This window comes from Mixophyes fleayi, chromosome 1 (assembly GCF_038048845.1).
Source record: "Mixophyes fleayi isolate aMixFle1 chromosome 1, aMixFle1.hap1, whole genome shotgun sequence".
Taxonomy (NCBI): domain Eukaryota; kingdom Metazoa; phylum Chordata; class Amphibia; order Anura; family Limnodynastidae; genus Mixophyes; species Mixophyes fleayi.
The window spans coordinates 255,530,940-255,553,579 of record NC_134402.1 but is presented as its reverse complement, the minus strand read 5'-3'; the positions used below and the strand labels follow the sequence as shown (position 1 = coordinate 255,553,579).

Below are 22,640 nucleotides of genomic sequence, written 5' to 3'. Positions count from 1 at the left end.
ATAGAAAGAATCAGATGTGTTTCCTAGATCATTTGATTACTAGAGTGCAAGGTCCAACAGCACATTCACACCATTCCCAATAACTATACTGCGGGAAATAATTTCAATTAAGGTGGAGGTCCAAGTTATTTTGAACCAAGCACAATGGACACTCCTCCCAATTCTGATTTAAAGCTGTACCAGCAGTTGCAATAGTTTTTTAGTGAATTGTTTTTCATAAAAATATTGGTGATTTGTAATTGCGGAAATCATTACAAATGTTTCTTTATTTGAAACACACGGTACACAGGGCATTGTGTACACAACCATGTTTACAATGAAGCACATTACTGTTTTTGGGTTTAAAGTTAAATTTGTTTATAGAAATGGTCTACACCGATGTGAAGTGTAATTTTGCACAGGTGTGACTTGATGGCAATAAAAAAAAAAAATTTAAATTACTACTCAATGTGTCTTTAATACAATCATTCCTAATGCAGTCTATGTATTTAGCACTTCTGTGATGTTGGCAGTAATGATGCTCCGGATGAGTTCAGAACGGTTAGATCGCTCTTCCTCATAGGTGACTACATCTACTCGACTGTCAGGCAGTTCAGGCTCCTCTATATTCCACTCTGGAAGAAACTGCTCTTTTTGTATTTCACATATGTTATGCAAAACGCAACAAACAGCAACTACATCAGGCATTAGGTTGATGTCAATGTAATTCCTCTTTAACAAACAACGCCAATGTCCTTTTAGTCGTTCAAATGCATTCTCAACCACCATCCGGGAAGACCGGAGGGTATAGGTGAAGCGCATCTTTTCAGGTGAAAGTTGTTGATGCTGGGTGTATCCTTTCATCAGCCATCGCCTCAAAGGATACGCAGCATCGCCAAGTATGTGCACTGGGATCTCCACTATCTGGACCATCTCCGAATTCTCTCTGGGGAAAAGCCAGCCATCATGTTGCTCCTCTGCAATTTGATAGAGGGCTGAATCTGAAAGCACTCTGGCATCGCGTGCACGAACAGGCCAGCAAATATAAACATCTGTGAAACTGAAAAGAATAGCTTTTAGTATACATATATAACAGCAGAAGAGATACATTATGTATTATCCATTTTTTATTTTTTTTTAACCAAAACATGAAGAATATATAATGCTTACCAGAAATTGTGGACAACTACAATAGTAGTCTGCCGGGTTTTCTCTGGAGGCAATAATTGGGATGTGTGTCCCATCTATGGCTCCAGCCCACTTTGGATATGCCCGCTGCTTGTAACATTTTGTGTCATCTAGGTGCTGTCCATGTGGCATGCAGATGAAACAGTGGAACAGGGTTTTCACCAATGCTGCAGTCACTTTGCTGCTCTAGAGTGCAAACAGTGGATAGCCTTACACCGGACAAAAATGAAATAGGGAGCTATTCTCCAGGGTTGCATGCCACCACACCACAATGGTTAGTCTCCTACTTGTTCAATGGTTTTTCTGTAGTTTGTGGTTTGTTTTGCTAGAGCTGAAGTGATGAGTCCTAACAAATAGTTAAATGTTGCACGTGACATGCGAAAGTGTGCCATACACTGCTCATCATCAACACCTTCACAGTGGACCAGAAAGCTTGTCCATGACATCGTTCTCTGACCCACATTCTTCTGTTTGTCCCAGTGCTGAATTTTAGTATGGTGCCAATTGTGGACAACATAAAGGGTCTCCTGTGTACGTATTGGCTTTGAGTTTTAGCCCTCTCAGCCAAAACTTCTGCCCTTCTCCTGTGGAAAAAACACTGGGCCAGATTAGAGACTGTAACCAGCTACATTAAGCTGTCATTTGCATCAACAAACAGAAGGAACAGGAGGAATCCACAATAATACAGGAACTCCATACTGCACAGCAGCTGCTGATAACTCTCGTCGCCCATGATTACAGCAATGCAGTCACTGCCCACTTTTTAGGACTCATCTTTAACAGCCTGCTATGTCTTCCATATGAGCTTCTGCTGTCCCCTTTATGACTCATCTTGAAAACGCAGGGCTGACACGGGTCTAATGTGAAAGGTGGCGACCTGGGGTTTACCTAGGTCCAAAGTACGGTGTTTGGGTTTTAACAAGCCGTGTTTACAATCCCGTGTCTGACCCGGGATTTTGATGTGAAAGGAGTAGAAAATGAAGGGAAGATTGTTTACTCAATAGATGTTTGCATGGTCTATAATTATTTATTAGAGAAAAGGAGGAGGACTGCAACATGCTGGTTCTATTGACTTTTTCCCTACCCACCTGGTACACTGTAGGGCCGAGGTACAATGAACTAGCTCTTCACAAGGCTTGTTTATACTTAACAAAAAGCTGTATTATTTTAAAGGTATTGCTGCAAATACCAGCAGAAACAACAGCACCATAGCGTAGCATCTTTAAATACTACATTACTGCCATCTGTTGGGTTTTGGTAAATTTTTAGAAATGTGCCTCATTTAGTAAAACGAGATAAAAACAGCAACTTTGTTAAATACTAATATCCACCCTTAATACACAAATTACTTTAATCTGTTATAGTTTTAACTGACATGAACTGTACACAAAGCCAAAACACTACACATACAAGTAAAACATTCTATACGCTGACCATTTCAAGTTTGTGACATTGATGATGATGATGACGATGATGATGATGATATCTACAGACAACTATAAAATGATCCACACACACAGCAGCAGCAACCGCTCATCAACAATATTCACTGCAAAAAGTACAAACCTGGAAGAGTGTGTTTCTAAGAAAAAAAGAACACTTGCAGATGAGCTGGACCCACATAGAACATAAATCTGTGAAGACTTCCTGCTCCATATGAGGCTTGAACTTGATACTGATCCCTCTATCAATATAATTAAACACTAAAACTCTTAGCCACTAGAGGGACATAGAACATTATGCTCCAACCATAAAGCTATACGATCTGAGAAATATGAGCTTAGCATTGGTTCGCTCTTAACAGATAACTATATTCAGCTTCCATCTAATCAAATAAAACCTAAGCCTTGGTAGTGAAATTCAAGACACACAGATTTAGCTCACACAAGAATAACTTTAAACTTTACTCTGAAACAAACAGCTACAAACTTGCAATTGTAGCATCAGATAAAATCGTATTTGATTGGGAAAGATGAAAAAAAAAACAGGGGAAAATCCAAAGATTTTTCACCACAATCCAATATTCATCAGAAAAAAATCTCAGAGGCTACCTCAGGTATGGTAGACACAGGGAACAAATGACTTCATGTCTAGAATGCTGGAACATTTGGGTCTTGTTACTACAGTCATGGCCAAAAGCTTTGAGAATGACACAAGTATTGGTCTTCACAAAGTTTGCAACCTTTTGTTGCTATGGTATACTGAAATAAAAATACAGGCATTTCATAAATGTCAAAGTTTATGCAGAGTCAATATTTGCAGTGTTGAACCTTCTTTTTGAAGACCTCTGCAATTCACCCAGGCATCCTGTCAATCAACTTCTGGGCCACATACTGACTGATGGCTGCTCATTCTTGCCTAATCGATGGCTGGAGTTTGTCAGAATTTATGGGGTTTTGTTTGTGCACCTACCTCTTGAGGATTGACCACAAATTGTCAATGGGATTAAGGTCTGGGGAGTTTCCTGGCCATGGACCCAAAATTTTGATGTTTTGATCCCTGAGCCGCTTCTTTATCACTTTTGCCTCATGGCAAGGTGGCTCCATCATGCTGGAAAAGGCATTGTTCATCAGCAAACTGTTCTTGGATGGTTGGGAGAAGTTGCTCTTGGAGGATGTTTTGGTACCATTCTTTATTCATGGCTGTATTCTTAGGCAAAATTGTGAGTGAGCCCACTCTCTTGGCTGAGAAACAACCCCACACATGAATGGTCTCAGGATACTTTACTGTTGGCAAGATAGGGCTGATGGTAGTGCTCACTTTCCCTTCTCCAGACAAGCATTGTCCAGATGCCCCAAACAATCTGAAAGGGGATTAATCAGAGAAAATTACTTTATCCCAGTCCCTCAGCAGTCCCAATCCCTGTACCTTTTGCAGAATATCAGTTTGTCCCTGATGTTTTTCATGGAGAGAAGTGGCTTCTTTGCTAGCCTTCTTGACACCAGGCCATCCTCTAAAAGTCTTCGCCTCACTGTGTGTACAGATGCACTCACACCTGCCTGCTCCCATTCCTGAGTAAACTCTGCACTGGTGGTGCCCCGATCCCACAGCTGAATCAACTTTAGGACTGCTGGACGTTCTTGGGCGCCCTGAAGCCGCCTTCACAACTATTGAACCTCCCTACTTGAAGTTCTTGATGATCCGATAAATGGTTGATTTAGGCGCAATCTTACTAGCAGCAATATCCTTGCCTGTGAAGCCCTTTTACTGCAAAGCATTGATGACTGCACTTGTTTCCTTGCAGATAACCATGGTTAACAGAGGAAGAATGATTTCAAGCACCGCCTTCCTTTTAAAGCTTTCAGTCTGTTATTCTAACTCAAACAGCATGACAGAGTGAACTCCACCACATTGTCCTCATCAACACTCTCACCTGTGTTAACGAGACTCACTGACCTGATGTCAGCTGGGACTTTTGTGGCAGGGCAGAAATGCAGTGAAAATGTTGTTTTTTTGGATAAAGTTCATTGTCACGGCAAAGAGGGACTTTGAAATTCATTGCAATTCATCTGATCACTCTTCATTGCCATCATAAAAACTGAGACAGCAGATTTTGTGAAAAATAGTTGTGTCATTCTCAAAACTTTTTGCCATGAATGTACATGTCGCTCAAAAATTGCATCACTATACAACACCCTCTGCCAAAAGAAGATAAATAAAAATGTGCTGGACCTACTATTTATTGCTAATGGAACTAAACAAGGATGTTCCCTTTGATCTTTAGATTATCAGATTATGAATGGAGGTGCTAGCAAACCTAGATATAAAAAGTATTTGGGTCTCATTGTCCTTTCTATGCATATATTGGAATGCATGATATTGCTGAAAATAAAGAGATTTAAAAAAATATATATATTTGGGTAGAGATGAGAAACATAAATTAGCCTTATGTCCTGATGATCTGCTAGCCACAATATCAGATTCTAAAATCTCTCTCCCCAACCTTTCTGTATTGTTAGGGATAGAGACTTGACCAGTCACCTAGTTTTAAAATTACTGAAAATCTGTTTATTTAAATCTAAATCCTCCAGGCCAGATGGTTGAAAGCATAAAACTGACATTTCCATACATGTGTCATTTTTCACAATTAACAAAAACAAAAACTTAGGGGTTATTGTAACCAAAAGGGTAACAAGGACTAGGGATGTGCACCGGCGACTTTTGAGGTCTCGTGTTTTGGATCGGATGGTGCATTGTCGGGACCCAAGAGAAGGTAAGCCCCTGCACTACAGAAAATAATAACATATTACTTGCCCTATTACTAGGGATAGGAAAAGAAATAGGGGAAGTGGAGGAACAGCCTTATATATAATCTAAAGGACATTTTTTAACATATCTCAAATGGAAACAGAACCTACTCATATATATAGTGGCAACCATGAAAAGGAAATAATACAAGCACCGTCTGATTACATGTCTTCAAACCTTTTCAGCAATGCCAGCATCTTTTTTGCAAATCATTTATTTATATAGCGCCACTAATTCCGCAGCGCTGTACAGAGAACTCATTCACATGAGTCCCTGCCCCATTGGAGCTTACAGTCTAAATTCCCTAACACACACACACACAGAAACACAGAATATGGTTAATTTTGATAGCAACCAATTAACCTATTAGTATGTTTATGGAGTGTGGGAGGAAACCGAAGCACCCGGAGGAAACCCACGCAAACACAATGGGAGAACATACAAACTCCACACAGATAAGGCCATGGTAGGGAATCGAACTCATGACCCCAGTGCTGTAATCTCTATTTCCTCTAATGATTAGAGGAAATCATTTTTCTGGTTAGTATATTCAGTTCACCTGCCTGTCTTTCAGGCCGGGGACATTCCTGAGAAATTTTACCAAGATGCTAATTATCTTATGCATTTCTAATCAAATGAATAAGATAATTAGCTACTTGGTAAAAATTTTCAGGAATGTCCCCGGCCTGAAAGACAGGCAGGTGAACTGAAAATACTAACCAGAAAAATGATTGACATGTCGCAGAGGAGAGTTAAGCATACTGTTCCTCAATAGTTTAAATTAGACATTCAAAGCAAAGAAAATTTTCCCTCAGGACACACAGCACAGTACCATATACACCGAGGTATTTCATCATGGCAGCCCCAGTCTACAAAGACTAAGATTGAAGGACCACATTATCACTTTCACATATTCCTTTTTGAAAAATAAAAATAATTTTACTTACATTCCATGCTCTGTTCAGTACATCCACCGGGATTACAACTCACTCCAATGGTTCCACATCACACTATACTCTAATTCCTATTGGGCCTGCTAGAAATAAGCCAAGTGGCTATCGATACTCAATAATGAGAAGTTTATAGTGAACAGTCACAAGACTCCTGCTCACTGTTTCAAACTGGCAAATTGGAGAATGAAGTGCAACATTGGACAGTTTAACCTATAAGGGACCATGATGCACCCTAAGCATGGTGCATGGAAAGTAAGGAAGCATGCTTTTATTTTCTATCACTGAACTCCACTCAAATTTAAATTTTTAAGTAAGGCAGCTTTACTTCAGATACAATTTTTTTTGTATACTTTGTAAAGCATGTTGAATACATCAATAGAAGATAATTATCTGTACAGGATCAACCAGCCTAATTTTTGTTCGTATTGCAGGGTTGTGTTTCTTAGCACTTTTTCAATTGGCATTAATTAAATGGTACACACCATAACATTTAAAAACATAGATGTATTACGTTTTATTCAGGTGTGTTCCTGTACGCTAAATTATTGTAATAAATTTATGCTTACCAGAAATGGATTTACCTCTATGCCAGCAATTTTACAATTATATTATATGATATTTGTATTATCGGTTTCTTATCTTTTCTGGATACGAGAGGGAGCGCTCTTTATACATTTGCTCTAGGTTAACTCATTAACTCACAACTAAAATTACGATTTTGTCTATTTTAGGGGATTGGAGTGCTTTTATTTCCAAACATTCTAATCTTCTTGTTGTGTGTTCCTGTATGCAACAATATAGGCAGCAGTAAAGGCATGTATTATGAGTGCCTTTAAAGAATGGTTTGATCATTTGTGATCTAGTATCATCACTAATACAAATGCAAGACATGCAAATCCACCAAAGGAAAGGGTTATCCTCTTGTTAATTAAAGTTTACATTAATCTCCCATATAAATGTTCTGTGAAAAATATAGGAAAAATGTATTCTCCACATACAGGTGAGAGCTGCCATGTTGTTTTCTAGGCTGAGGCATACAAATGAACTGCAATCAAAAGCACCCCTATTGGCCAAATACTTAAGCATTAGGTTACTGTAAAATGCTTGCTTAACATATTATGCAATTACTGCTGCAACTAGGCAGATATATTTCTAGTACCATTTAAAAAAAAATCTGACTGGTGGCAAAAAGTTACAGAACAAAATACCATTATTTTTTTTACAATATTTTAGAGCAGTGATTTTCAGTGTGTGTGTGTGTGTATCTCATAAGGCTGAACCTGTAAGTAGAATTTATGCATAACAAGACAAATATGGAATTATTTAACATTTTAAAAGTGAATAATTAGCTGTACTTCCTATTTCAGAAGGATTTTTTTTCGTTTTGTTTTTAAACAATATTTTAAATCATTAAAAAAATTGTGAGTAGCATCGGTGTTAACCAGCATATAACAAGGCTAAAAACATTGGAAACCACCATTTTAGGGAAAACCAATTTAAGCTAGCCACACATGCACCGGGACCACTTTCCAAATTGTCCAGAGTCCACAGAACCTGATCATCCATTGTAAAACTGGGCCTTAAAAAATGCCAAGAGGTACGTCATATTTACGGTTTTCAGATCATACCCCTTCCTCAGCAAGCCATGCAATCGTGTGTATTTAAAAATGTGCCATCTTGTGAAATTAGATGCCTAAGAAAAACATTTCATTTTATATGATCTTTTACAAAAATTTCTCTCACATTTGCCTTGAACTATATATTATACAGACCAAACAACCAATATATTATACCAGCCATTTGTCACCCATCAGTGTGACAGGAGAATAAGGAGGGCTGGGAAGACCTCCTTTAGCCAGGGTATATACCGAAGTGTCCATGGTGAACTAGTGCCCAGGGCTTGTCTTACCGTAGGCAGACAGCAGGGCTAGTTCTGCAACCAGTAAACTAGCTGTTTTAGATATCTTTTTATTGTATAGTATTGATAGTTAATGAATGTGATGTTTTCATTTTTGAAAACTAGCAGTGGTATAATCCTCAAAACCTTCTCCAGTTCTGTAGTTTGGGATACACTACAACAGTATATTAAGAATTAGTGATTATGAATTTATGGTCTTTAAATAAAAGACATTTTCTACATGTTTACTATAATGCTTGTGTTGCCCTCCTTTACTGTATTATACCCCATTCATACTGCACCAAAAACCCGGGTTTTTGCAGAGGCACGCTGAAAAACCCGGGTCTTGGTGCAGTATGAATAGTCCAACCACAAAATCCCGGGACTTAGACCAGGGATTTTGCGAGGGGTAATTCCCGTGTTGGACCCCGCTCGCCTGCAGTATGAATGGTGCAACCCGTGTGATTCCCGGGTCTCACCATTCATACTGTAAAAAAAAAAAAATTGGGAAGTAAAAAAAAAAAAAAAGATTTTAATCAATAAAAGATACATAACAAATGTTTACTTAACTTATTTTCAGCCAGCGGTGTCTCCAGTGCGTTGCCGGCTGTCAGGGGGACCTCTGGGTACTAAAATGACGTCATTTCTAATGGACTAGAAATTACGTCATTTTAGTACCCAGAGGTCCCCTTGACAGCCGGCAACGCACCGGAGACACCGCTGGCTGAAAATAAGTTAAGTAAACATTTGTTATGCATTTTTTTTTTAATTAAAATCTTTTTTTACACTTTTTTTTTTCTAAAACCCGGGTCGGGCAGGTGCAGTATGAACCCGCCCGACCCGGGAATCTTCTTATCTATACTGCCCTGTGCCCCGGCAATATCCCGGGTTAACAACCCGGGATATTGCCGGGGCGGCAGTATGAAAGTGGTATTACAAACATCTCCAAGTGATCTGTGTATAGAGTTAAGGACTCCAACTGCCTAAACTTTGTTATGTCAATTATTTGCATTTTCAGTGCTCCTAATCAATAAATGTATGCCTCGCCCCCTTTCTGCCTTCTGCGGCTGCACACTATTGTGCAGGTCCGTTCTGCAGTGACAGTGTGCTGCCCGGCTGCTCTGATTGTGTTTAAAACACAATCAGAGCAGCCGGGCAGCAAACTGTCACTGCAGAACGGACCTGCACATAATGTGCAGCCGTCGGCAGCAAGCACCCCCCCCCCCCCCCCCGATCCGCCACTGGTTGCAATAGTAATAAATGGTGATGATGATGATGATTAGTAATGAAAAATGTTGAAGGTTATCACCCACAGCTGCCAGGACTGGTCAGTGGTCTAACACACACACTGCTTGCTGTAGTGCTTGCATAGTGTCCGTTATAGGAGAAACAATGGTTTATTATATTATAAAAAGGACTCTGCTTGGCTCCAAGAGCCAGGTGGCAAGTAAAAACAGCTGGGTGGAGCACAAAGGAAATAGTTGCTGGGGATGCCATATTAATAACGAATACCAATAAATATTACATTACGAACTTCAGAAAACCCGGGACAAACGGCAGCTATGTAGATAATATGATGTATTTATTAAGTCTTATTTATGGTTGACCAGACTATTAAGCGTTCTCATTCCTGTTTCATTAATCAGGCCCTGGGGACGTGTGTTTTGCACCTACAGAGAATACAGCTGATGTTACCTGCACAGGAGTTTAAGCTCTGCAGCAGTCTCCACTGTGCAGCCCAACTCTGCGGCCAACTCAGCATCCTCCAAATCCGGACAGGTCCCCTCTGTCAAACTCAGGTCACAGGGGTTTAGGTTCCCTCTCAAAAGGTGACCGAAGGCACCAACATGTATCTTTTTAGTGTTCACATGTGTAATCTCATACACCGGGATGTTTTCGTCCACTTCCCCCGCCATGTTCAAGCATCACCCTTAGTCGCACTGCATTCTGGGGATTGTAGTTAATAAAGCCTACGTCAATGATATAGTGGAAGTGTCCAAACCACATCTCCCAGATGCCCACGCGTCTAAGCGCTTTACATTATCGAATACTTTTTCATTTACAGAGGATTCCTGTCTGTTTCTTATGCTAGAATTTTTAGCAACGAAAGTTAGCCGTCTAATTTAAATTTAAAAGTTAAAAGCTGTGTTATATTATTTTGTTAATAATAATTATAGTTCGCTTCTAATACATGTTTATTTGATAATTCTCAAACATACATTTATTTTATACTAATGATTTTGTCAACCGGAAATTATTTTTTTAAGGGGTGTTCCCTATGGCCAACTGCTTACAGTAAGATACAAGGCTAGGAAAGAGTTCTGAACTGTGAAGCACAGAACTCCCTGCTATTTGCTGTGATGCTTAATGTGTCATGCAGAGCACAGTGTTTTCCTAGAAGGATATATTTAGTGCAATATGCTTAGACACATGGCACAGTAACAAATATCTGCTTGAAATGGCATTTTCAGTGTGGCGCAGGGTTATGCGATGTGACTCTATAACAGACTGCAGAGACAATTGCGTCAGGTTTTTTTACTGAAATCTAGACATGCGAGGGAAACTGAGCGGATATTTCTGTACTATTTTAGCCGGAATGTGCATAGCAGGACATCAAGGCGATGTCTGGCGGCATCTCGCGACTAATCCAGTCTGCCCCATAGGATGATGAAAGATTGCATAATTAACCATGGGGCACATTTATCATTTAACGTTGAAATAGAGAAATGGTTATCAATCCTTATCGGACGGATAAGTATTGATTCATTTCTCAAATTTATCAAAACCGGAGTACAGAAACAGCAGTGCCGATAATCTGCTGTTTCTGTGAAAAAAAAAATCATACTTACCTGCCTCTTCGGAAGCGCTGTCTTCGGGTCTTCTCCTTACTCTTCAATTGCGCATGCGCACACAGATCCCCCTCTCTGTCTCTGCAACGATAGTTGCAGAGAGAGAGCTGTGAGTGACAGGGAGGGATCATGTGATCCCTCCACACATGCGCTGTCCAGCTCTGCTCTCCGGAGCAGAGCTGACAGCAGTAGATTTCCTCATGTACGTCAGCTGCAGCTGGCGTACATTAACATGATAAGTTCCCGAAAAAAATGTTTTTTCGGGACTTGTTAGATTGCGGCCAGGAGCAGTCACCATTCTGTTGAATGGTGACTGCTCCCAAAAACGAAGAGGAGTGCAAAGCAGCAGATATCCATGATATCTGCTGCGATGCCCCCTTAATAAATTTGCGGAGGACACTGTGGGACCTTAATTATCCGTTAAAAGCACTATCGTGCTTTATTAAATATGCCCCCATGTTTGTTCTGGTCAAAAGGATAACCTTGCATGTAGTATAGCGGAAAAAATATATCTCCTGGTCCATCCACATTGCGGCAGGCGCTACCAGGATAATTCAAGAGTAAAGCAGCAGGAAATTTACAAAGGAGCTATAGTTGGCAATTCTGTTTATACAAGCAAAAATTGGGCTGTACATTAAACAATTGCTATTTTTTGCTTTGCTGCATAGTGCAGTTTTATTATACTTTTATTTATGTTTTAATCAATGATTTTATATGTAACTGACCTACAGCAGACGAAAAGCGCTGTTCTGCCCCAAGAGGTGGTGAGAATGCACCCAAAAGTGCTGTCCCACATCCATAATTGAGGCCCATACCCCAGAAGTCGATACAACCAAGCAAATGAACCAAGGATGACAAAAAGAAGTGGGAAAAAGTACATGGCTTGAAGAATTTTATTAGGCAACTAATCGTCAATGAGAATAAAGCTGCATGCAAGTATTGTAAAGTAACTAGTCGTGCCCAACATGCGGACTTATTGCATCATTCAGGGCATGCTAAAGTTAAAGAAAATGTTTATATTATCATCGTTTAATTGTTATTCATTCATTTGAAATTCAGACAGACTGAGAGGTAAGATTTATATATTCTAGAGCAAATCTTACACTGCAGCAGCACAAATTTCTCCAACTCAGTTTCTAGTTTCCTATCATTTATCCTTTATATCATCCTCACTCAATTTATATAGCGCCACCAATTTTGCAGCGCTGTACAGAGAATATTTGTCACATCAGTCCTTGCCCCATTGGAGATTACAGTCTAAATTCCCTAACACACACACTAGTGTACATTTTGTCAGCAGCCAATTAACTACCAGTATGTTTCTGGAATGTGGGAGGAAACCTGAGCAGGTGGAGGAGACCCACGCAAACACAGGAAGAACAAACAATCTCCACACAGAGCCGAGAATCGAACTCATGACCCCAGTGCTGTGAGGCAGAAAGCTCCCGGGTCTAGAGCTCACTGCCACTCACACTGTCAACTTCCTGGCGGGCGGTGCAGTTCACTGTGATCATGTGCCCATAAACGGGGAATTTGAATTTCCCTCTGCTATTTCAGACGCACTCTGACATGCTACCTGTGTCAAAGCAACAGGTTTACTTACTAACGTCTGGCTCTACTTGTGTGTCTTCTTGTGTTTCTGGTGTATTGTTCTGGTTCCCCGTGTATGACCTTTTGGCTTGTTAAACCCTGCTTCTGGATATCCACACTGCTGACTGTGCTCCAGTGCATCCGACCCGGCTATCCATTCTAACCACGGCTTCTGAATATCCCTTCTGCTGATTGTGCTCCATTGTATCTGACCTGGCTTCCCTTTGACTACAAGTTCGCACTCTCCTGTGTGCGGTGTTTCTTCAGTGTATCCGACCCAACGTTCTCATTGATTACAGCTTTGAATTCTTCTTTGTGTGCTGTACTGTTAAGGCATACTAATTCTGCTTACCTGTAGAAGCTTCTGCTTTGCTTCGCTGTACTGCATTACCACTAACTGAGCCTGCACTTCCCTGGTCCAGCCTTTGGTCTACTTCCAACCGTCTATCACCTGTCACGTCAGTGGGCTAGCCTAAGGGCCGCGAACTGCGAACCTTTGGCAGCAAAATCCATCCCGCCTTACGGCGGTTCTTGGTGAAGACCAGGGGGTTCATTACACTCCACGCCTTAGGAAGGCCAGCGCTAACACTTGCTGATGGAAATCTGTGAAACTTAACTGGTTTAATCCCTTTGATTCTGCTTCTCATGGATAAGCACTCTTTGCACATCCATTCACAACTATAACTCACGTTGTGGTATTATTCAATAGACATGAGGTACGAAATTATTGAATGATTAAATAAGGCCTAATATACAGGGTGGTCAATAAGTGTGAAAACTGACATCTGCAACACTCGTACAACTTTTACTGCTTTCTCAGCACTTCTGCTAAACCAGGACTAAGTGACCTCACCTGCAGCATCAGCACCATAGACAACAAAAGTATACTGGATGTCGCAACACTATTATTTAACACATATTTCACTTTCGCTTAAAAGTCAAGAATGAAGACTAAGAGACCTTACCTGTATTCAGCCTTTATAAAGCCCTCATTCCTACCAAGCTTTGCGTCTCTCTGTTGGTGCTTCAAAGGGAATTTTTTTGCTTTGATTTCCTGTTTATTGATTTCAGCTTTGTTCCCCATGCTTCTACCTTCCCCTTCCCTCCACCACTCCAACTTCAGCTTTATCCCTCACAATTCTACCTTCCCCAACCTATAGACTACAGCTCTGTCCCTCATGATCCATCTCCGGAATAAGCAGCTTGTCTGGATATGGTGTGTCAGTGACAGCTACCCCAATAGAGCTTCTTGATGATTTACAACACCTCCAAGATACACAAAGCAGTGAATGGTTTCCTGAAGCACGTAGCCCTTACAGCTAATGCCTGATATGCGTTGTTGTTCAGCCGAGACAATCACCTGATGACAGAAATTTTTGTTCCGGGAGCAACAAATGGAGGGACCTTTAGGGACCTACTGGAGACATTAGTTCTAATCTACCTGGAGGATATCCCCATTTTCTCCAGCACTCTTGAGGAACAGTAACAGGCTGAGTTCTAGTACATGGACAATAGTGCAGTACAAAATCAGGATCCAAGAGAGATTGTTTAAAAATATGAAAGGACTGGTACACAAGGGTTTAACAGGAAGAACTATCTAAGAAGGAATCACAAGGAAATCACAAGGTCAGCAACAATACAGCATAACAGTGAGTCAGTCTGGGTATGAATACATGTTGCTCTGGCACAGCTGCAATGTCAGAGTGAGCTTTATATATTTTTCAGGTTTGAATATGCCTCCTCCCAGGCACGATCATGTGACTGCCCAAACCAGGAAGTGCTGACCTTTACACAGAGGCAGAGGAAATCAGCAGCACAGGAGTGTGAGCAGGTAAGTTTTTTGACACTCTGGTTTGTTACTGACTTCACCATTGGATCACTCATCTGGCTACAAAGCAATTAGGATCCTTCCTTGAACTTTATATATTAGCAAGGCCTCTGGCTCCAGTTCAGTGCTATTGTTCTCAGGTCCTTGAAAATGTGGTTCAGCAACTTCTACTGAGTTTTTTCCAGAATTTCTCAGTTATTAGTCCTATAACCACCTTTACCAAACAGGTTTTTGACATTTTGAAACATCTCTTCACCTTAGAGCCAATAATCTGATATACTGAAGTGATGCGAGAGTGGAGCAGGAGCCATGTTCTCCCAAACTGATGACAAGAATGTTCAACACCCTTGTACCTTTTTGTCAAAGAGGTTCACCTCTACTGAGATCAAATTTGACATGGGGAAACCAAGAATTACTCTCCGTCATCATGATCCTCAATGAGTGGAGTCACATTCTGAAGGGGAATAGATTCCCTTCTCTATCTTTACCAACCAAAGAACCTGCAGCACATTCATGAAGAGGTTGAACTCTCAACAGTAACAGCCCGTATACAGTAATGTTAAGCTGAAGCACTTTGCCAACAGTTCTCTTCCGAGCCTTCCATCATAAATGGTGATGATGATGATGATGGAGGGCAAAACCATCACAAATCTAGGCTTGATTCTGGAGCAGACATCTTTTCAGAGTTGGAACAGAAGCACTCACTAAGAGTCCCAAGGTACCCAAAAGCAAGGTTTGTACCCCCTGGCTGCCAACTGCTAGTACTGCCGTGGGACAATGACTCCCATTTGGCAGGGCATCAATTTGGTCCTCCAGGATTTCTGGTCAGCCAAATTGTAAGGAATGATGTTGCCTTATTGATAAGAAAGGTGCCATGAACTCTGTTCTCCTTGCTCCAATGCTGCTGTCTATTCCACTGAGGCCCTGACTATGGATTTCATTACCAACCTCCTAAGCTCTCAAGGCACCAACAGCATCCTGCTGGCAGTAGATGGATTCTCTAAGCAAGTCCTTGTAAAAATTGTCCCTCCAACTCTCCGAGATCTTCATCAAAGTGATATTCGAACTTCATATATTGTCTCTGAACATGGGTTTCAGTTCATGGCTAAATTATGTAGGGCCTTCTAAAAGGGAATTTCACTCCACTTCATGTCCAGGTTCCACCTCCAGTTGAACATATGAAGCAGGCTAACCAAACCCTTAAAAGCAGTTACTACAGTGCTTTGTTTCAAATTACCAGGATGACTCTCCACATGCAACATCGACCTAAAGATGCCCTCCTTCAATGTGAAACCTAAATACTGAATATTGGTCCATATCCAATCAATTGTTATTATAGTTACTTAGTCATGGCTACCATGTGACCTCAAGTGCAGAGTACATAATTATGATGTACACTGCCAGGGCAAAAGGCAGAACAGTCAAAACATAGCTGTTAGTGGTGATGGGTAGATCTTTTGCTACTTATGTTGTATTATTGTTTTGTATGTATTGTAGATGTGCTGCTTTGTATAGCGAGAAAAAAGGCGGAGTATTCATCTGAAACTTTTCTAGTAAGCCATACTGGAATTAAAATTCTGCATTTAAGATGCATTTCTAACACTGGTTAATCACATGTAAAGATATGTGAAAATAAAACTCATTGTACATAATGAAACAGTGCATACGTTTGTATGTGTTTAACTTGTGTTCCATTGCATGCTTTTTGTAATGTACTTAAAGTACATCTGACATGCGCCAACCCTGTTGAAAACTTACATTTACCTCAATGGGAGCACATTGTAAATTCTTTGAAATGTGGATTAGACATACGTGATTCCACATGTACTTGGAATTAGCAAGATAAAAACTTTCTGTTTTGTCATAGACACATGTTTAAAAAGCACAGATGGAATGTAATGATAATGGTAAAAAACACTACAAACTCAGTGTGATTGCAAATATGGTTAGAGTGCACTTTCCGCTACTAAAATATGAAATGACAATTGATATTGACAATTGATATGAACCGCAAAAAGAAAATGTAAGGAAATATATTGTCCAGAGTTGTAAAATAAAAATGTTGGTGATGATGAAAAATGCAAGCAAAAATTAAATTGGTAGCCGTTACTCACATGAAGCAGGGCTGTCTATAATGCAGACAGGCACTTAGTAGCGGTCCCAGAGTTTGTGCTGATGAGGTTAGATATAACGTTGATTTCAATGATAAAAAGCACCCAGCAGAATGCCAATTATTAAAACAAGAACGAAGAAGAAAGTTCTTCTGGTTCTTAAAAGGAAATCCTCTCCTTCTTGTTGAAAGAAAAAATGATCCCGCTCAAATAGCGTGCTGGGCACGTATGCCAGGAGCATGCTAATCAATTATTCACCATCTGTGATGAATTCTAATCACTCCCTAGTTGTTTTCCCATTGGCTGATAGCATGATAGCTTCAGTTCACTATTTTGCTGACCAGTTCCAGGTTGCTCCTGTGTATATTCTGCTCATGTTGACTGACTCCTGCTGTGACCCTTGCCTGAACTTTGGACGTTGCATGTTTGCCTGTTGCCCTGACCTCTGCCTGAATACTGGACCTCACCTGTGTGCTTGTTGCCCTGACTGTTAGGAACAGCAAGTACCTGCTGTTTTAATTTTGACTGCTGCAGTGTTGTTGTCAGCCTGGGTGTGATCACATGAACTCCACTTACCTGCAGGTCAATTTGACACCTGCTCTGATTGGCTACTACTGCTTTAAATACCTCTCAGTTTCACTGAGCCTTTGCCGGTTATAGTGTTCACACGTTTGAGTCTCTGACCTCCTGTTCCTGTGAATATTCTGATCCTGTCTGATACTCGGTTTTGACCTTTGCCTGTGACCTGACCACCCCTGATTGCTGCCTGTATAGATCTTTTGCTTGTGACCCTGACTACGTATATCGCTGCCTGCACTGACCATTTTCCTGTTGTTTGAGTCTGCCTCTTCGTCTGTGTGACCACCTCCCAGCTGCAGGATCTTGGTGCCCGCTATCTGCTCCATTGGACCCATCTGTGTCTGCTGTTTTTCACAGTCCAGATTTACAGCTCGATCTTGCTCCGGCACCTTCCCTTGCACTTTGTTGCTCTCCAACTCCATCTCTACACAGGCCAAAGTTAGTACTACACCCATCCTCTACTCTACATTGCCAAACTGTTATACTGGTGGAGGATGGTACTGCATCCTGTTGCAAACTCAGTATACTTGCTTAATCTTGTCTATGTGTATCCTGCATCCTGGTTGCCTTAGAGATATCAGCTCAACATCCCACTGCCAAGTCCTCTGTGGTGCCCACCTACCTAAGTTAAGTTACCACTATGTGAGATTAAGTCCTGGGGACAACCGAGTACCGGTGAACATATCTGGTTCCATGGTAAAGGGAGTTGCTGAAGTTGGTGAAGCTCTCGTCAACAACAGGTGCTGATAACTTAAATTATAGGGTGATTTGTGAAACTGAACTCTGCCTGGATACTGGATCTTGCCTGCTTGCGTGTTGCCCTGACCTCTGCCTGTATACTGGACTTTGCTTATTCACTTCTGGCCCTGATCTCTGCCTGATTATCAGTCCTCTCCTGTTTACCAGTTGTCACAGGCCTCGGATTGTATCTTGGACTATCACAAGTTAGTCCTGTCTCCTGGTACTCCTTCTACCACTCTCCCTACGGTCTCCAAACATAAGCTCCTACTACTTGAAGTTAAGACCTAGGGTGATCCCAGTACCTGTGACCAAAATCAGGTCTACATGAAAGGCGGCTGTCAGGTTTGTACACAAAGAATGAGTGAGATCCTGCTGTCTCAACTGGTATTGGCTAGATTTCCCCAGAGGCTCGGAGTCTAACAGAATTGAAGGTATTCACCAGGGATCCCTGGAATTTGGGCTTCAGGGCTTCCACCCTACAGGTTGCAGCCCTCCAGGGAAGTTCCCAGTGAGACAGATTAGACAAATAGTTTTGGCAGCTTTCAGAGAAATACAGTTCTAATAGCAGATGATGATCATCGCAATTACCACTAAAGAGTGTAATATAAATGTAAAGTTCAATGGAACACAGGGTATACAGCAGACGATGGGCCACGGCTGTTATTACTGGAGAGTGGAAACAATCAGCAGCGTTCAGCGGTGCATGCAGAATACATAGTGAGCGTTGATCACAGCAAATACCACTAAGGAGTGGAACATCTATGCAGCGTTCAATGGAGTACGAGGTATACAGCAGACAATAAGCCACAGCTATTACCACATGGATGTGGAACGAATTAGCGGAGGTCAGCGATGCAGGCAGAGTAGATAGTGAGAGATGATCACAGTGGTTACCAGTAGCGAGTGGACCAGGTGAACAGAGATAATCGATATCCAGGTATGCAGCAGACAATGAGCCACAGCTATTACCATGGAGATGTGGAAACAATAGCGGAGGTCATCGGTGCGTGCAGAGTAAGTAGCGGGTGTTAATCACAGCGATTACCACTAACGAGTGGACAAGGTGACCAGAAATCAGCGTTATCCAGGTATGCAACAGACGATGAGCCAAAGCTATTACCACGGAGATGTGGAAATGATAATCGGAGGTCAGCGGTGCGTGCAGAGTAAGTAGCGGGTGTTGATCACAGCGATTACCACTAACGAGTGGAACGGGAGTAGAGATCAGCGGTATCCAGGTATGCAGCAGATGGTGAGCCACTTCTTACCACGGATGTGGAACAGATCAGCAGTAGTCAGCATGCAGAGTAGGTAGCGGCATTGATCATAACGGAGAGAGGAAGCTGATACAGGCACGGTGAAGACTCGAAGAACCAGCAATGAAAAGGTGAAAGGAGGAGCCTTATAAAGGAGGACTGACCAATGGCTAAACAGGCCAATCACAGGTGAAGCAAGCACAGGTGCAAACCGTTGCTGACAGCCTGCACAATGAAGAGAATAAATGTGAGAGTCAGTGTATTGAGTCTCGGGTGGAGATACCCGGAGAGCGGTGTGTGACAGCGGCTGCTATAAGTGAAGACCTCTACTGCCTGTTCTAGGAGTTCATGTTTGCAATGCTAGCCATAATAGCAGCTGCTTATTTAGATAATACAGTGATTTTTTTACCCCTGACTGGAAATCACATCTGGCCAAAGTCGAGGCGGTCTTACATTCATTAAGGTCTGCAAGACTGACAGAGACTGACAGCTAATCCAGAAAAATGTGCCATAACCATGAGAGAAGACAAGTATTTAAGGTACGTTGTTTGGCGAGGGCGAATAAAACCCAAACTAGACAAAGTGGAGGCAGTCAAAAATTGGCCAAGACTGGAAAAAAAATTGCAGAACCTTCCTAGGTTTAGTAGGTTACTACAGGCGGTTCGTAAGCCACTTCCCCACTAGAGCTGCTTCACTTACAGACATGTCAAAAAAAGTTGTCTAGATAGATTAGCATGGTCTGACTATGCAGAAGTTGCTTGGTCAGATCTTGGCTTCACCCTCTGTTCCTCTCAAGTTCTACAAGCACCGGACTTTACCCAGAGGTTCTTCCTTCAAACTGATGCCTCCGGTGTTGGCTTAGGTGCAGTTTTATTGAGAAGGATGGAGTACAAAACTCTGTCCTGTGGCTAAATCGAAAGTGACCCCGTTTAAACAGTGTCCCTGTGGGGTCCCGACATTGCCGTTTTAAAGTGAAAGGCATGAAGGGCGCACTGACGTCACACAGTGGTGCCGGAGACCTGGACAGTCGGAAGGAGGTGCTGTCATCCTTCTGCTGGCATCGGAGATCTGCACAGTCGTTTTTCAGGTATGTCTGTCATTCTAGCTGTCGTTTTTTCATTTAATAATTTTTTTATTGTAGGTGTCCTCTGTATTGGTGTTATCGTAATCGTTGAAACAATTACCACCGCCTTCATCATACTGCTGCCCCCTTCATTACACTGCTTCCATTTCATCACACTGCTTCCCCATTCATCACACTGCTCCCATTTCCTCACACTACTGCCCTTCATCACATGGTGCCCATTTCATCACATTGCTTCCCCCTTCATCACACTGCTCCAATTTCATCACACTGTTGCCCCCTTCATCACACCGTGCCCATTTCATCACACTGCTCCAAATTCATCACACTGAGCCCATTTCATCACACTGCGCCCATTTCGTCACACTGCTCTTACTTCATCACACTGCTCCCATTTCATCACACTGCTGCCTCCTTCATCACACTGCGCCCCCTTCATCACACTGCTGCCTCCTTCATCACACTGCGCCCCCTTCATCACACTGCGCCCCCTTCTTCACACTGCTCCCATTTCAACTGCTCCTATTTCATCACACTGCGCCCCCTTCATCATACTGCGATCATTTCATGACACTGCTCCCATATTATCACACTGCACCCCCTTCATCACACAGCTCCCATTTCATCACTCTGCTCCCAGTTCATCACACTGCTGCCCCTTCATCACACTGCTTCCATGCCTCACACTGCTTTTTAAAAGTAAATTTATTAAATAAATCCTTTTGTGTTTCTAATTGCAGAGGTGTAGTATTTAAATTGCTCCTTCATATTATTGTGTTGTTACATTGTTTATGTAGCACAGTACATTGGCTGAAACTGTAGACAAGATCTAGTTTTAATACTGGGTGGTGTGAACATAGAGAACTTACAGTTATTTATAAGGGTTAAAACAAGTAATTTTTTAGACTCCTGAATAGACTTTGTGGGGCCGGTCATAGTTGGACATCCTTGCAGCCCAAGGCAACATTTTGAAGGCCTATACAGGTATATAGAAATATGAGTTTCAAAGGAAAATGTCTTCATAGTTCATATTTTGGGAAATCTGGGTGGCACTCCATGCTCATGAGCAGAAATCACACTAGGGTTGTGAAACTTTGCAAAAAGGTATTGTCAGGCGCCGTCCCGCGATCTTTCCGGGGCGGCCCCCTGTTCTTCCGCCAGGCCCGTCTGGTTGCTAAGCATCACTCCCGGATTCTCGGCTGCCCGACCTCTGCAAGACAGCGCGCCCTGTTGCTAGGCAACGGGACGCTATAGTGGATTCCCGGTGCTGAGTATGACAGCGCTGCAGCGCTGATGCTGATTGGAGCACTCCAGTATTTAAACTTCCTCTGGCCCTCCTACCAGTGCCAGAGTATCAGGTCTTCCTGCCTCCAGCGTTTGTGTGTACCAGTCTCCTGTTTTTGTTCCTGACTATCCTTGTGCTGCCTGTGACCTTTTGACCCGGACGGTTTGACCACTCCTCTTGTACTGCGCTACCTGAACATTATCGACCCGGCTTGTCTCACCATTCTTCTGGATATCCTTGTGTACCTCGTACTACCAGAACGTTACCGACCATGCCTGTCTGACACCTCTTTGTATCTCGCTGTTGACTCGTGGGATGGACCGGGACCTGCGTGTCCCTGCAGCGGAGTCCATACTTCCTTGCGGGGGTTCCTGGTGAATACTAGGGCCACGTTAGATTCCGCACCTTCCTCTGAGTTGCACCAACAATAGCAGGTACGCTATATAGTTGTGACAGGTATGTCACATTGTCAAAATGTCATCATGTTGAGAAGGACAAAGTCATAAGGGATTTATTAATAATACAATTGGGTCTGTAGAAAAGTTAGAACACATGGTAGAATTGAGTAGTAAATCAGACAACAAACAAATGGTAATTGAAAAAAGTATCACAGACACAACCCCTGGGGACGGGGACAGGTGTGGAAGTGTCTTTAAAAAACTGAGACCAGTTACAACAAATTGTCAGACTTTGGGAAATCAATTCACATTGATAAGCTGTCCATCTTCCAAGCCAATTTCCCTTGGCCAGAATATAGCACTTCGATGTAAGTTGTACTCTGAATCTAATCCTTTTTATTTTAAACTGTTTTGCTTGTTGTCAATCTATTAATTGTTTATTCATTATTTTTTTTATATCTGTATGCCCTGTACTTTTGTATCTTAAATCTATAATTTAATATTTTGCGTCCTGGATACTCTACGAATCCATTAGCCTGTTAAGAAAAATAAAGCTCGACCAAGTTAACCCTTTAAATGCCAGTGTGTGATTTGTTGATACATTTGATAAACAAGCTGTGTGTGCTTGCATTTACATTTGTGTAACAGTCTGGA

The 22,640-nt window shown here is 41.8% G+C and overlaps 1 protein-coding gene across 2 annotated transcripts in view; it reads right to left on the bottom strand.

Annotated features, from left to right (window-relative positions):
* Positions 1 to 10,223, bottom strand: part of SNAPC3 (small nuclear RNA activating complex polypeptide 3) — a 35,658-nt gene extending 25,435 nt beyond the window's left edge. The window contains exon 1 of one of the 2 annotated variants that reach the window (XM_075209869.1): positions 9,961 to 10,223. In XM_075209869.1, coding sequence (XP_075065970.1) covers positions 9,961 to 10,181 — 221 coding nt within the window. In that variant the 5' untranslated portion in view covers positions 10,182 to 10,223. The remainder of the gene's footprint in view (positions 1 to 9,960) is intronic. The other variant, XM_075209861.1, reaches the window with a different exon arrangement.
* Positions 10,224 to 22,640: the final 12,417 nt, after the last annotated feature.